The 13,900-nt window shown below is 50.3% G+C and overlaps 2 protein-coding genes across 3 annotated transcripts; one reads left to right on the top strand and one right to left on the bottom strand.

Moving 5' to 3' along the window:
* Window positions 1–8,612: 8,612 nt before the first annotated feature.
* CLPS (colipase) lies at window positions 8,613–10,641 on the top strand. Of its 2 annotated transcripts, XM_024766374.1 has the most exons (3): window positions 8,613–8,696; window positions 9,944–10,066; window positions 10,510–10,641. In XM_024766374.1, exons 1-3 carry the CDS (start codon window positions 8,613–8,615, stop codon window positions 10,639–10,641), a joined length of 339 nt encoding a protein of 112 aa, XP_024622142.1. The 2 variants fall into 2 exon arrangements, with proteins under 2 accessions (XP_024622142.1, XP_024622143.1); XM_024766375.1 differs by lacking the exon at window positions 9,944–10,066.
* A 1,989-nt stretch (window positions 10,642–12,630) lies between these two features.
* CLPSL1 (colipase like 1) lies at window positions 12,631–13,900 on the bottom strand. Its single transcript, XM_024766054.1, is given in 4 exon segments — window positions 12,631–12,786; window positions 12,788–12,892; window positions 13,669–13,758; window positions 13,850–13,900. Coding segments are annotated over 4 exon segments (402 nt in total).

Here is a 13,900-nt window from a genome sequence, read left to right as displayed (position 1 = left end):
CCATTATGGTTTATCCCAGGACATTGAATATAGTTCCCTGTGCTATACAGTAGCACCTTGTTGCTGATCCATTCTATATGTAATAGTTTGCATCTACTAACCCCAAACTCCCAGTCCATCCCTCCCTCACCCCCCCTGCATATTTCCTTTTTTCCCCTCTTTTTCAAAATATCTATATTTTTCCTGAATTTATAGGTAAATACATGATTAGTATATAGAAAAATTCAAGAAAGTTACATAAAAGAATAAAAATCACTCATAACCCCAAACTGGGAGCTTTAGGCAGGTCTGGATTTGAGTCAGCCACTTGTTGCCTAAGGATGTAACTTTCCCAAGCCTCAGTTTATTCGTCTATAAGATGGGGATGAGAATAGTATCTGTCACATAACGGTCAGGTAAAATAACATATGTAAAATGTTTAGCCCAGGGCCTCACATATAAAAGTGCTCAGAATGTTTATTAGTATTATTACTATTGTTATTATTATTACCTCTGTTAACATATTGGTGTATTTCCCTCCTCCTGGACATACTGCTTTACACAGTTGGATAATAATGTACACGTATTTAGCATCCAATTTTTTTCTCACATTACTAGTTTTTCAAAAACATGATTTTAGTCTTTATGTAATAATTGTTTAATTATTCTCCCCTTTGGGGGTATTTTGACAGTTTCCAGTTTTTCACTATTAAAAAGAACCTTGCATTAAACATATTTGTGCTGTTACCTATGTTTCCTCTTCCTCTTAAGTCTCTGGTTTTGTGACCAGTCTTTGCCATCAGACTGGAAGTTCATCAAGGCATGGCCTGTGTCTCCACCATCAGACTGGGAGCTTCCCCAGAGCAGGGGCTGTATGTTTCCCCATTCAGAAAAGGCCCTAACCTGGGGCCAAGCTCTTAGGAGCTGATGGACATTCTTTGTTTGGCCTGACCAACAGAACTTCCCCTGCCTCTGAGAGAAGGCTCTCTTGCTTTCTGAGGTTCTGGTGGGATAGCCAATCACAGGGCACACAGACCCTAGAGACAGGCCTGGGTGTGTGACCCAAGCTAGGCCATCAGTCTCTCTCTAGGGAATCTGAATTAGTGGTGGATTGACATGAGGAAAAAAAGGTATTGTTTAGTCAGGGCTTGGCAACATCCTCAAGAGATAATCCATAAACTCCTGCTGCTGGGAGCTTTAGAGCCACCTTGATTCCTGCCCCGCCCAAGACAGGTGGCTCTGTTCCATCTTCAGCTCTGTGACTCACCCACTATCTTTCCATTTCCTTCTTTTTTGCTTTCATTAGCTAGAGTAGGTTTTCGCTATTGGCATCAAAGAGTCCTAATCTGGGAAATTCCCTGGCAGTCCAGTGGTTAGGACTCAGCACTTTCACTGCAAGGGCATGGGTTCAATCTCTGGTCAGGGAACTAAGATCCTGCAAGCTGTGAGGCCGAATAAAAAAAGAACCCTAACCTGATCCAAATATTAGCACCAGAAAGGGAGTTTCAGGCCCAGGCTTCAGACAAAAGACCCTGATACTCCTGTTTATGTCTGGAGTTGGGAAAACCGCAGCCCATGATACGGAGAGGAGAAGCAGCTAATCAAATTATCAGCTGCAAAAAATAGAGATCATGTGCCCTCTGGGGGTCAAGTTCTGGGGAACTGAGTAGCTTTGGCCACAGACAGATTTAAAGGTAATGAAGGAGTCAGGAACACAGAGTAGGGTGACTGCTTATAAAGGCAATGAATAATGTCAAGCAAGACAAGCCCAGTTGTCTAGATTGTTGATTCAAGGAATAAAATGAATTGCAAGACCTTTATGTGCAATGGCTCAAAGAATTCATTAAGTCTTGTTGCTAGAGGGCATAGGACCCTTAAAATAAGATTCAGGTGTATGAAAGGACTGAACTGCAAGGCCTTTAACCCATCCCATGCTCCTGAATGGTTAGACCAGATCACCTCAGGAACTGGTAGAATCCTCACCTTGGCCCCCTGACCCTTGAGCTAAAGGGTAATATACTAGGAAGAGCTAAGCCAATGCCCCTGGTGCTCCCTCTCACTCTCCAAATAATAAATCAAAAACAGTATTATGTGCCCATGGGAGCTGTAGAAATCAGTCACTATCAATGCCTGGAAAGGTGCAAGGGTGGTGGCTCCTGTCTCTAGTGGACCTTTGTCACATTGTTTTTGGTTTTGGCTGACCAGCCTCCTAACCTCCTTCCTATGTGCGGGTGATACCCTGCTGTGTGGGTCCTGCGGGGGGATGTTGAGCCTCTTCTCTCACTGTGGAATTGAAGCCCCTTCCTCGGCCTGCTCTAGACAGAGCATGCTGGCACCAGGTAATGATGGATTGCTGTGGCATGACATCCCACCCTCCATGGGAAGGTCCTGAGGACAGCAGGGAAGGGAAATATTCATGGAAGGTAGAACTTCAAGTGCTGTAACTATCTATCCCCAAAAGATCTATCAATACATCCTAATCCCCAGAACCTATGAATGTTACATTATTTGGAAGAGGGTTCTTTGCAGATGTAATTAAATTGAGGATTTTGAGATAAGGAGATCCTATCAGATCATCTCGGGGTGGGGGGGTCTTAAATCCAATGACAAGAGTCCTTCTAAGAGACACAGACAAGAAGACAAAGAAGAAAAGGCGACATGCCTATGGAGGCAGGGACTAGAATGATGAAGCCACAGCCAAAGAAGCTGGCAACCACCAGAAGCTAGAAGGGGTGGGGAATGGATCCTTCCCTAGAGCCTCTGCAGGGAGTGCAGCCCTGCTGACACCTTGATTTCAACTTCTGACCTCCAGAATTATAAGTGAACCAACTTGTTGTTTTAAGCCACCTAGTTTGTAATAATTTGTTATGGCACCTCAGGAAATGTACCAACTCTCCTGTGAGGGGAGAGGGCCTAAGGTACAGACGAACACCACTTTGTGGGCAGCAGATAATGGACCAGTCATATGGTCATTATCTTAGAGTAAGTTGGGAGAGTTAAGTAAAAGTTTGGGGAAAGGGAGCCTTCAGAGTAGGGGCACAAACTAGAGAGTATTTGGGTTCAATGAGAATGTACTCCAGAGGCCTGCTACTACAGAGTCTTTTAACATCAGTTGGACAGGATGATTCACGCTGTGAATGCTAGCCAGCCTCCTTCCTCAGCACCCCCATTCCAATCCCACCGTGCACTGGCTCAAAGACCCCTAGCAATGTGTCCACGGTGGGACAGATGGAGACTGTGGATGAATCTTCCATCAAAGCCAATACAGCCAGTCACTACTGGCCCCCAACAATATCAACAAACTTTGAGCTCCTGGTATGACATCTATAACTCTCAAAACTCAATAATAAGAAAACAAGCAACCCATTTAAAGATTGGATGGCAAAAGATTCACACAAATACTTCTTTCAAAGAAGATATATGGATGGCAATTAAGCACATGAAAAAACACTCAATCATTAGTCAGCAGGCAAATGCAAATTAAACCACACATACCATTATACACCGGTGAGAAAGGCTCAATTAAAAACAACCCCCCCCCCCAAAACTGACAATGTCAAGTACTGGCAAGGATGTGGAGCAACTGGAACTTTTGTATGTTGCTGGTGGGAATGCATATTTGTTCAGCCACTTTGGAAAACAGTTTGGCATCTCTTAGAAATGGAAACAAACATTTGCTGTGAGACTCAGCCGTCTCAGTCCTGGGTATTTGTCTCAGAGAAATGAAAACGTGTGTTCACACACACAAAAAAACATGAGTATGTGTAGCAGCTTTATCCATAATTGCCCAAAGCTTTTCAGAAATAAACCAAATGTCTTTCAGGTGGGAAATGACAATGGACTACTTCCAGACAATGGACTTCCACCCAGACACTCAGCAATAAAAAGTAAGTAGCTACTGCGACCTGCAACAGCTTGCCTGAATCTCAAAGGTGTTAAGGAAAAGAAGCGAGACACCACCCCCCAAGAGAAATATATACAAACTGTGTGATTTCATCTATATTACATATAGAATAGGCAAAACTATAGGGAAATAAAACAGATTTGTGGTTGCCAGGATCTGGTGGTGGGGTTGATTATAAAGGAATCATACAAGGGAATTTTTTTTAAGGTGATGGAAGTGTTCTGTATCTTGGTTGGGGTGTTGGTTCCATGATGTATGTGTTTGTCAAAACTCATGGAACTGTATATTATAAAGGGTGGATTTTCTGTGTCAATTATACTTTAATTTTTTTAAAAGGGGGGTTACTCATGTTGGTAGGGTATCAAATCCTTACTGTCCAGGGGAGAGGGTGTGCTGTTACACAAAGGGAACGGAGAGGTATGTGTAGAACATATGCATGGGCTGCCTCCTATTATTACTGTGTCCAGTATAAAAAAATTAATGGAAGGAAGAAACAAATTAATGAAGGCTTCAGTAACCCAACACAGGGTCAGGCCCATCAAGGGCCCAGATATCTCAGGGCTAGAAGGTCTGGGTCACTGTACAGCATAAAGGACCCTGATCAGCAGAGATGCTGGCTGAGAGCAAAAGGAATAGGATGGGAGATGGAGGATGAAAGTCACAAGCACTGTCTACAGCCACATGGTGCCTGAAGAAAGGAGGACTCTAGAGACTTCCCCGGTGGTCCAGTGGTTAAGACTCCATGCTTCCACTGCAGGGGGCATGAGTTCCATCCCTGGTTGGGGAACTAAGATACCGCATGCCGTGCGGCGCAGCCAAAAATTAAAAAACAAAAGAGGACTCTACTGTCTACCCAGATTTTCATTCTTGATGTGTCATGTGTATATTTATATACCCTACTAACTCTCTCTTCTTTGATGATGGCTAACTTTAATATTTAGTGCCTGAGCTGTAGAATACTGAGATGTGATTGTGACCAAACTAAAAGAGGGGTGACATAACACAGACGTCCTGGACCTAGCGCTGGAGTAATGACTAGTGACACTTTGGGCCATCTCCCTAGCTTTCTTCAGAGGATGGTTGTGATGTGTTTGAAGGGAACACTAGCAAGGAGTGAGCATTATAAATTATGGGAAATAAAGAGTTCATGTGTTTGTTGACCAGCGAAGGGAGGGGCCGTGCTAAGAGAACAGAGCACAGATTTCAGCAGGACCAGAAGGCTGAGGTGGGACAAGGGACATCTTCACAGCAGCCACTGAGGGCCCAGAGGATCAAAAGGACCCCTTCCCCTAATTCCTGAAGCCACATAAGCTTCACTCCACACTCAATCCAATCTTGGTCAGGAGAATGGGGTGGTGAGGAGAACCCTAAAGGCTGAGTATTGAATTAAAGACTGGTAACCTGAAAGTCACTGAATGTCTCATTTCCTACCCTCACCTAAACAAAATGGAGACTGGATGGTCAATGTAAATTTAAAAGCTAAAATTATTGCACATCCCAGAAATCCCTCCCCTTTCTTTTTTTTTTTGCGGTACACGGGCCTCTCACTGTTGCGGCCTCTCCCGTTGCGGAGCACAGGCTCCGGACGCGCAGGCTCAGTGGCCATGGCTCACAGGCCCAGCCGCTCTGCGGCATGTGGGATCTTCCCGGACCGGGGTACGAACCCGTATGCCCTGCATCGGCAGGCGGACTCTCAATCACTGCACCACCAGGGAAGCCCCCTTCCCCTTTCTTTGGTAACAAAAACTCACTCCCTATTTGGAGAACTGCCCCTCCCCTTTCCATTCCCCTCAGGGCTCTGCCCAGTGCAGATCTTGAGTAGGGGTCTGGAGGACCCAAACTAAGTCAACCTGAGTCTCTTGATTGGGAATTTGAATCTTGAGTGGATTCCCTGTCTGCTCCACAAGCTGACTCCAGGGCTGTCGCACATCTGACCTTGATCCAGAGCTGTGAGCCCCTTCCCAGAACTGCGATGCCTGTGTTTGTGGCTTATGTAAAGGGAATGTGTTATAGGGGAGTTTCAGGTCCCATAGGGGCAGGAATGCAGCAGCCATGGGAAGGGTTTGTGGGTGTGTGTGAGTGTGTGTGTGTGTGTGTGCAAGTATGTGTAACCAGGACCTGGAAATCCATCAGCAAGTCAGGGCACGGCTGACGCTGCTTCTTCCCAAATGGTGAATCCATTCTTCCTCCCCTCTGCAGTCCAGCTTTCTCCATGTCTTCATCAGCACGTCAGAAAACTGCCTTCCTGGGCTTCCCTAGTTCCATGTTTCAGATCAGCTTGAAGGCGAGCTGGTGGGCACAGGCCTACATCCCAGGAGAGGGCCTTGGGTCAGATGTCCATTCCTTGTCTAGTCTGTCCAGTGGTGGGGTGCAAAGACAGTCTCATTTACTAACATGGCTGCCAGAGGCCCGTCCTTGTGTGTCTGGGGTGGATCTTGGTGAACGAAGACTGGGTGACACCCAAGAGGAGTTTGCCACATCTCTGGGTCTACAGCCACTGTGGCCCAACCCTACTGACCAGGAGGCATGACAACACCCATCCCCCACCATCCCAGGTGGTAGGACTTGACCAGGGAGAATTTTGTCCCCTTTTATTTGTTTGTTTGTTTTAGCCGTGCCATGTGGCTTGCCAGATCTTAGTACCCAGACCAGGGATGGAACCCATCCCCCCTGCTGTGGAAGCACGGAGCCTTAACAACTGGACCGCCAGGGAAGTCCCTGTTTGTTTTTTAATTGAGATGCAATATCTACATTACATACAGTAAAATTGGTTCTTTTCTGAGGGTGAAAAACCCGAAGCAAAACACTCTTTACATTGGAGAAAGGGTGGTTAGACCGTATGAGGTTTTGGTCCAAAAAGTCCTTAATTACATCTTGCTTACATTTTGGAAGCACAAACATTGCCAAAGTTCTCTTTGCTATATTCTTCATTTGTAATGGAAAAATCTCCATTCTTTCTCCTCTGGGAAGGTGGCCATGAGCTGCTGGCAATACTAGGACTGATGCAGTTTCATAGCTTCAATCACAGATAGAAACAGCTCCTCGGTTCCAGTTTCTTCCCAGGCCCCCTAGTCTTGACTTGTGAGAAGGGAACAGAAGGGTGGGGAGAGAAGGAGGGGTCAGGATGAGCTCATGGGGAAAAGTGGTTTTAAACACTGAGTTCCCTAAAAATAAGAGAAGATAGGCTCCTTTAATCAATGGCATTTCCATGTCTCTGGAATTGGGTAGGTTTCTCTCATTTTGAGGGTCTCCTGGCTGGTTCCTCCAGCTGCTCCTCTCTACGCCACCCTCAATGCTATAAGGGGGAGTGACAGGGGGTGGCTACACAGGCTGAGCACCTACTATGTGCCAGGCACTTCTATGGGGTTTCACATACACTGTCTTATTCAATCCTCATTTTACTAAGAGCTATCAACCTCTTTGCCTCGATAAAAAAACTGAGGCTCACAGAGATTACAAATTTAAATAACTTGTCCAAGGTCATGTAGCTAGTTATGGTGAGTTTTGAAGCCAGGATAAAGGCAACCCAGTCTGGGGCCTCCCCAGCAGGGCCGTCTTCCACCTCTGGGTTGGGGAAGGGGTGCTTTGCTACAATGAACAGTCCTTCAGGGAAAGCTGCTCTGGTCCCACAGCTGAGCACACTCAGGCAGCTGTGCCCTTCCCAGCCTTCAGCCCAGGCCATCAGAGGCTCACGAGACCCTCATCCTCAGCCAGGACTAACGACTGCTCGTGCGCACACGTGGCCTGGGGTGGGGGACGGGGTGAGTGGAGCATTAACTACAGTGGTGAGTCTTTAATGCTGGAATTGCACATGTTAAATGAAGTGGAAAGGAACGGGAGAGAGTCGCTGGAGAAGGACTTCCTAAGCGCCCCTAAATCACTCCTGCAGGCACCCCCAGTGGGAGGGTGGGAGGGTGGTACACCTGGAGTGAGAACACATACCCCTCGGCCAGGGGTCGCAGGGCTGGTCGCAGGCCCAGGGCCCCGGCCCCACCTGAAAATCCCCGAGGGGGCCTGGGAAGGTTGAGGGTGGGGAAACTGGGCCCCCTCCTCACGCGAGCCTGATACTGCCACATACCTGGTCAAAAGCAGGGCCCAGACTGGGGTGAGGCAAGAGAGGTGTCTAGGATGCAAAATTTAAGGACGTGCTCACACTCTAGGTGTCTCAGTTGCCTCACCCTAGTCCCAGCCCTGCCACAGAGCTCAGGGCGCCAGAGGTGAATACAGCAGTGATGGCAGCTAACGTGTACTGCTCACATGCCGAGCCCTGTCCCAGGCTATGTGTATTATGTATACAACATATGTTAATTCACTCAACTCTCACACCTCTTATCAGTTGACAGATAAGGGGACAGATTCAGAACAGATAACTTGCCCAGCTAATAACTCGTACAGGTAAAAGTGTCCCAGAGTTCCCACTCTTAACAATGCTGCCATATCAGCACCCCCCGCCCAACACACACACACACACACATACACACACACACACACACACACACACACACACACACACAAGGCACCAGGTGCCAGGTGGTACCCAGCTACCTTATCAGGACCCACCCCAGCAGATTGGCCACAGCTGGGTCTCTACCCACGGCAGGCCCTGCGGGACTGGGAAGATGGGTCACGTGTGGGTGAGGTCCCTTTTATAGCCCCACCACCCCCTCTGGCTCTGTCTTTTGCCACCTGACCTGCCGGCCACTACATACGCCAGCTGTGCCCACTCATCATGGAGAAGGTCCTCGTCCTCCTACTCCTTGCCCTCGCGGTAGCCTATGCAGTCCCCGACCCCCGGGGACTCATTATCAACCTGGTAAGAGGGTCTTCAGGGCAGAAGTCATCTGAACCCCGAGGTGGGAATTCTTTTTAAGCTTGGATCTTGACCTCTGGGTGGGTCAAGTTGTCCCCACGTGGGGCTACCCAAGGGCTGGGAGGTAAGGCGTCTCTTCCTTTACTGCCCATTCCTGTCCCACGCCCCTTCCCCAGTGGCCCCAGAGGAGGTTGATCAGCATGGAGTATGCTCAGAGCAGCGGTTCAACCTGGCTGAGGGCACTTTATAAAATTCCAGAGCGGAATTCCCTTGCAGTCCAGTGGTTAGGACTCAGCGCTTTCACTGCCACGGTTCCATCCCAGGTTAGGGAACTAAGATCCTGCAAGCCGTGGTGCGGCCAAAAATAAATAAATAAAATTAAGAGCCCTGGGCTCCTGCCCCAGAAACTCTGGCTCAGAAGGTTCAGTAGTTTAAAAAGCTTCCCCAGTGATTCTGGCTTCTGACCTAGCCTGACCAGACCAGCTCCAAATGCCTCAGGAATACTTCCGTATTTAGTCCTCATAAGAGCCACGTGAGATAGGTACTATTCTGATCAACCCCGTTTCCAGATGGAAAGCTGACACGGGGAAGATTCAGTCACCTGCCTGAGGTCACACAGCTGGAAAGTCTTGAGCAGGGGTTGGCGCCTGGGCTGGCAGGCTCCAGAGCCAGGATCTCACCACTGCCCACGCTGCCTCTCCACCAAGGGCACAATTGCAAAAGCCCTTTGGGTTAAGAACTCAGTTCACAGGTTCTTAACTCAGTGCCATGCATGGACTCGGAGGTTCCGGGATGCCCCTGAGATTTATTTATAAGAGTCTGTGGGGGGAGGGAGGGAGGAATTTTCCAGGGAGAGAGGGTCCTCAACCTTCACAGGCTCCTCGAGGGATTGGGGGACACAGAGGTTTGGAGACCCTGTTTGCGGGCCACAAGTAGCTATTCCAGATGGGAACTCTGAGGCATAGGGTGGGCCAGTGACTTGCCCAGGGTCACCCAGGGAGTTGGTAGCACGGCCAGTCCTAGAAGCCAGGTGTCCTGTCCCTGGCCCGGGGCTGCTTCTCTGGCACCACACTGCCCGCTTCTCACGTGGGTGGATGGGCGGTCGGAGTGGGAGGAGAGGCCGCCAGCCCCAGGGGCTGGATTCCTTCACACATGCCTCCCCCAACCGGGTAGTGTGTGGCGAGGTGGGGCTCTGGGTGGAGAAGGGATCAAATGGAGGTGGGTCTGGGCTGACGGGCTTCCCCTGGCAGAAAGAGGGCGAACTCTGCCTGAACAGTGTCCAGTGCCAGAGCAAGTGCTGCCACCGCGATACCGGCCTGAGCCTGGCCCGCTGCGCACCCAAGGCCAGAGAGAGCAGCGAGTGCTCCGCCTTTGTGAGTGCCGAGTGCCGGGGCGGGGTGGCGGCGGGGAGGACAGCTCCGAGGCGGAGGGCCCTCGAGGCTTGGGGGGCGGAAGGGGAATCAGGGAGGGGGCTCCGTCTGGACACGGAACGTTGAGGAGATGAGAGGGAGGTCAGCAGGCTTCAAAGCCCTTCCCCATCCCATCCCCTCTCTTGACCCTCACCACGGACCAGTGAGATGGGTGGGGCAGCCATCTGTTATCCCTGTTTCATGGATGGGTAGCTAGAGGCTTCCCAGAGAGAGCAAGTTAGTAAGAGCAAGCGAGCCACACAGCAGAGACCAGAACCCAAGTCCTCCAGGCCCACAGCGCCCCCTGGGGAGGCAGTCAGGAGAAGCACCATCTGAAAGAGGCAGGGCAGGCGATGCCCAAAGTGGCTCCCACAGCCTGTGACTCCACTGGCTCCGTATCTCTGCAGACCCTCTATGGGGTTTACTACAAGTGTCCCTGTGAGCGCGGTCTGACCTGTGAGGTGGACAGGACCATCGTGGGCTCCATCACCAACACCAACTTTGGCGTCTGCCTCGATGCTAGCCGCTCCAGAAAGTGAGGACACTCACCCAGGCTGGCACGCCACAGGGCGCTCGTCCTCCACCACCTTTCCCTGGCTGGCCGCCCCTAGACCGGCACCTCCGTCTTCTAATTGGATTCTTGGCAATTAAAGCCCCTCTTGCAAACCTTCCCCAGGCTCCTGGATGTTCTTGCTGAATCAGCGTCTTCCTTGATGTTACGTCAATCTTTCCACTCCATCAGGGCAGGTGTCCTCCGAGAAGGAGGAATGGGTCTGGGGCCAGGCAGGATGGGGCTGACAGACTGGAGACAAGGTTGTGCAACAGGCCCAGCCAGGCTGGGAATGTTTCCATTTCTTTGTCTTCTTCTTTTTTTTTCTTTTTAATTTATTTAATTTATTTTAGTTTCGGCTGCATTGGGTCTGTTGCTGCATGAGGGCTTTCTCTAGTTGCGGTGAGTGGGGGGCTACTCTCCGTTGCGGTGCGCGGGCTTCTCATTGCGGTGGCTTCTCTTGTTGCAGAGCACGGGCTCTAGGTGCGTGGGCTTCAGTAGTTGTGGCACGCAGGCTCAGTAGTTGTGGTGCACGGGCTCAGTTGCTCTGTGGCATGTGGGATCTTCCCGGACCAGGGCTCGAACCAGTGTCCTCTGCATTGGCCGCCGGAGTCTTAACCCCTGCACCACCAGGGAAGACCTATGTTTCCATTTCTGAGGAACAATCACACCTCCCTAGGAGGCCCTCATTGCCCCTCAAGTTCTCAAGCAGACAGGCACACACACACACACATCTCTGGTGGGGAGTTATAACGGCCCATCTTCTTTGCCCTGCATCAAAACTTACCAGTCCCCTCTCCTGGGCTCTCACCTCTTTTCTGGGCCAAAATTTCAGATGTGACAGCTAGCTGACACAATCTGTGTGTTAAGGGGTCAGACCGCAAACAATTGCTATAGGCTTACTCTGTGCTAGCAAATTCTCACAATGACCTCGGGAAGGAGAATTCATTGTCTCCACTTTATAGATAAAAGAAACTAAGGATCAGAGAGGTTAAGTAACTTGCCCAATGTCATGTAATTAAAAAAAGTTGCCACTAAACCCATCCAACTCCACCTCCTATGCTTTCTACAATTCCCTGTTCTTTCCTAATTATACATACTAAGACAGATGGGTGGCATTGTAAGGAATTTAGTTTTGACTTAATACAAAAATTTTATACCCCCTGGAGCCATCAAACCTGGGTTTCCTTAGGCAGTCCTGAGGTGCCGGTCACTGAGATGTGCAAGTGGAGGGTCACTGACCTCTGGGTGGGGATGCTGGAGAGGAGATTCACATAAATGAGGGAGAGTGATAATGAAATTGAGATGCTCTCCCAGCCCCAGGATTCTGTAGTTCTGGGATAATGAATCCTTAGAGTTACCATTAGGTTTATGAGTTAAGACTGGATTCAGCTGTAAGTAACAACAACAACTACAACAAAAACCCAAGTAATTACGACTTAAACAAAGGGGGCATATGTTGGGTTGGCCAAAAATTCATTCGGGGTTTTCCATAACATCTTACAGAAAAAATACGAACGAACTTTTTGGCCAGCCCAATATTTCTCAGGCGTGAAGAAGCCTAGAGATGGAAGTGCCGGCATTTGTTTGGGTGCTGGCAGACCTGCAGGTCTCTTCACCTCCTCTCAGCAAATGCCTTCACAGCAGCTCCTAACGTCAGATCCTCTCACCATGTGCTAGGAAGCCTTGGGTAGAGGCTGGGTTGGGGAGGGGTGAGGGCAGAGTGCTTCTCCTGGGGTACCTTCTTATCTTGCCCTAACGCCTCCGGGCTGACGTCTCCACATCTCCATGGCTACAAATGGGTCACCTGACCACCTCTAGCTGCAAGGGAGGCTGGGAAAGCAAAGGGAATGGGATTGCCATGACTGGCTTAGACTAATTATGATCCCTCTCCAGGGCTGGGCACATTAGTGCCCAAACAATATTGGGGTTCAGCAAGGAAGGGGGGCAGTGGCTGCCAGCAAACATTGAAAGTTCTTTATTGCAATGACTGTGCATCACCCCTCCCTCCTTGTTCCTCCCCTGTTGGGGGAGGCTCTGGGGACCAGGGACAGGAACACACAGTTCTGGGTAGGCACAGGAGTAGGTGGAGAAGAAGTGGGGGGAGGCAAGGAAGAAAGATCATTAAAAGAAAGTTTCCTTAGCTGGCTTTTTTTTTTTTCAGTTTTCTTACAATGGCCATAGATGATTGTAAACGATTTCTCATTCTTCGGAAATATATGAGTCAGGCCCTGCTGGCAGGGACATTAGTTATAAAGGCCGAGGAATGTCTGGGAAAGGCGAGACTTTGACCTCGATCTCGGGGGTTGCTCTGCCCTCAGCCCCGAGGGCCAGCCCCCACTTTCACCACAGCCCAGCTCTGGGGCCCATCTGCTTGTGCACAACAGAGGAGCCTGGGCATAAAGACCTCCACACCCAGCTGCTCAGAGTCTCTGGTCACCTCCTCCAGGCTGACCCCTAGGGTTGCTAAGTGTTCTCTTCACTCCATCCCTGGCATCACCTTTCCCTTGTTAACCCATCTGCCAGTCCTAAGTGGATGAACACTGAGAGGGAACCCCATCTCAGCTCCTTAAATCCTTTCATAGGTAAGTCAACTCCCCTCTCCTGCACACGCAGTTCAGAGGCTGCCTCAGCCCACCTCCCCCCAGGAGGCCACAGCAGAACTCCTGGGGCTTGGGAGGACGGTGGTTAAGGCAGAGGTAGAAAGGGTGAGGGCCAGACCTAACTGTGCCCATTTACAGTGCTACTTTCAGGGTTTGCTAAGATGACCCCTGAAGAAAGGGAACCCATATTAGAGAAAGAAGCATCGCCATGCCCCATGCCCCCCCATCCAGGATTCCAAGCCCCTGGAGTGGGGACCCACCTTGGGTCTGTCCAAAGGCTTCCCCAGCAGAGAATTCCCGGGTCATTTCCGCCGCCCCCCCCAGCCCCCCGGCCTTCCCTGGCCTCTGGGTGTGCCCAGGCTCCACCTTCCGTGGGTTCCTCCCCCTCAGCTCCACCGGGCTCCGACACCCACCTCCGTGTGACACGTGCCGCCCTCGGACCCCTTTAAGGAGCTGTACGACTGGCAGTTCTCTGCCGCCCGGCGGCAGCATCCACTCGTGCACTTGCCCGGGAAAGCAAATCTCCCCAGTGTCCTGCGGGGAGACGGCTCCACCGCGGGCCCCCGCCTGCCTCCTCCCACACGGCGCCCTCACTTCTCCTCCACCCGCCGGGCTGGGCAGTCTCTGGACGGGGCCCCGGGGCAT

This window comes from Neophocaena asiaeorientalis, unplaced genomic scaffold (assembly GCF_003031525.2).
Source record: "Neophocaena asiaeorientalis asiaeorientalis breed wild unplaced genomic scaffold, Neophocaena_asiaeorientalis_V1.1 scaffold46, whole genome shotgun sequence".
In the NCBI taxonomy this organism is placed as follows: domain Eukaryota; kingdom Metazoa; phylum Chordata; class Mammalia; order Artiodactyla; family Phocoenidae; genus Neophocaena; species Neophocaena asiaeorientalis.
This window is presented reverse-complemented; position numbering and strand designations above follow the sequence as displayed.

Excerpts from the sequence above, each read along its gene's own strand:
- CLPS (XM_024766374.1), top strand. The coding sequence starts at position 8,613 with ATGGAGAAGGTCCTCGTCCTCCTACTCCTTGCCCTCGCGGTAGCCTAT. Across the intron at positions 8,697-9,943 it reads GGGGACTCATTATCAACCTG|AAAGAGGGCGAACTCTGCCT; the intron begins GTAAGAGGGTCT and ends TTCCCCTGGCAG. Across the intron at positions 10,067-10,509 it reads GCAGCGAGTGCTCCGCCTTT|ACCCTCTATGGGGTTTACTA; the intron begins GTGAGTGCCGAG and ends GTATCTCTGCAG.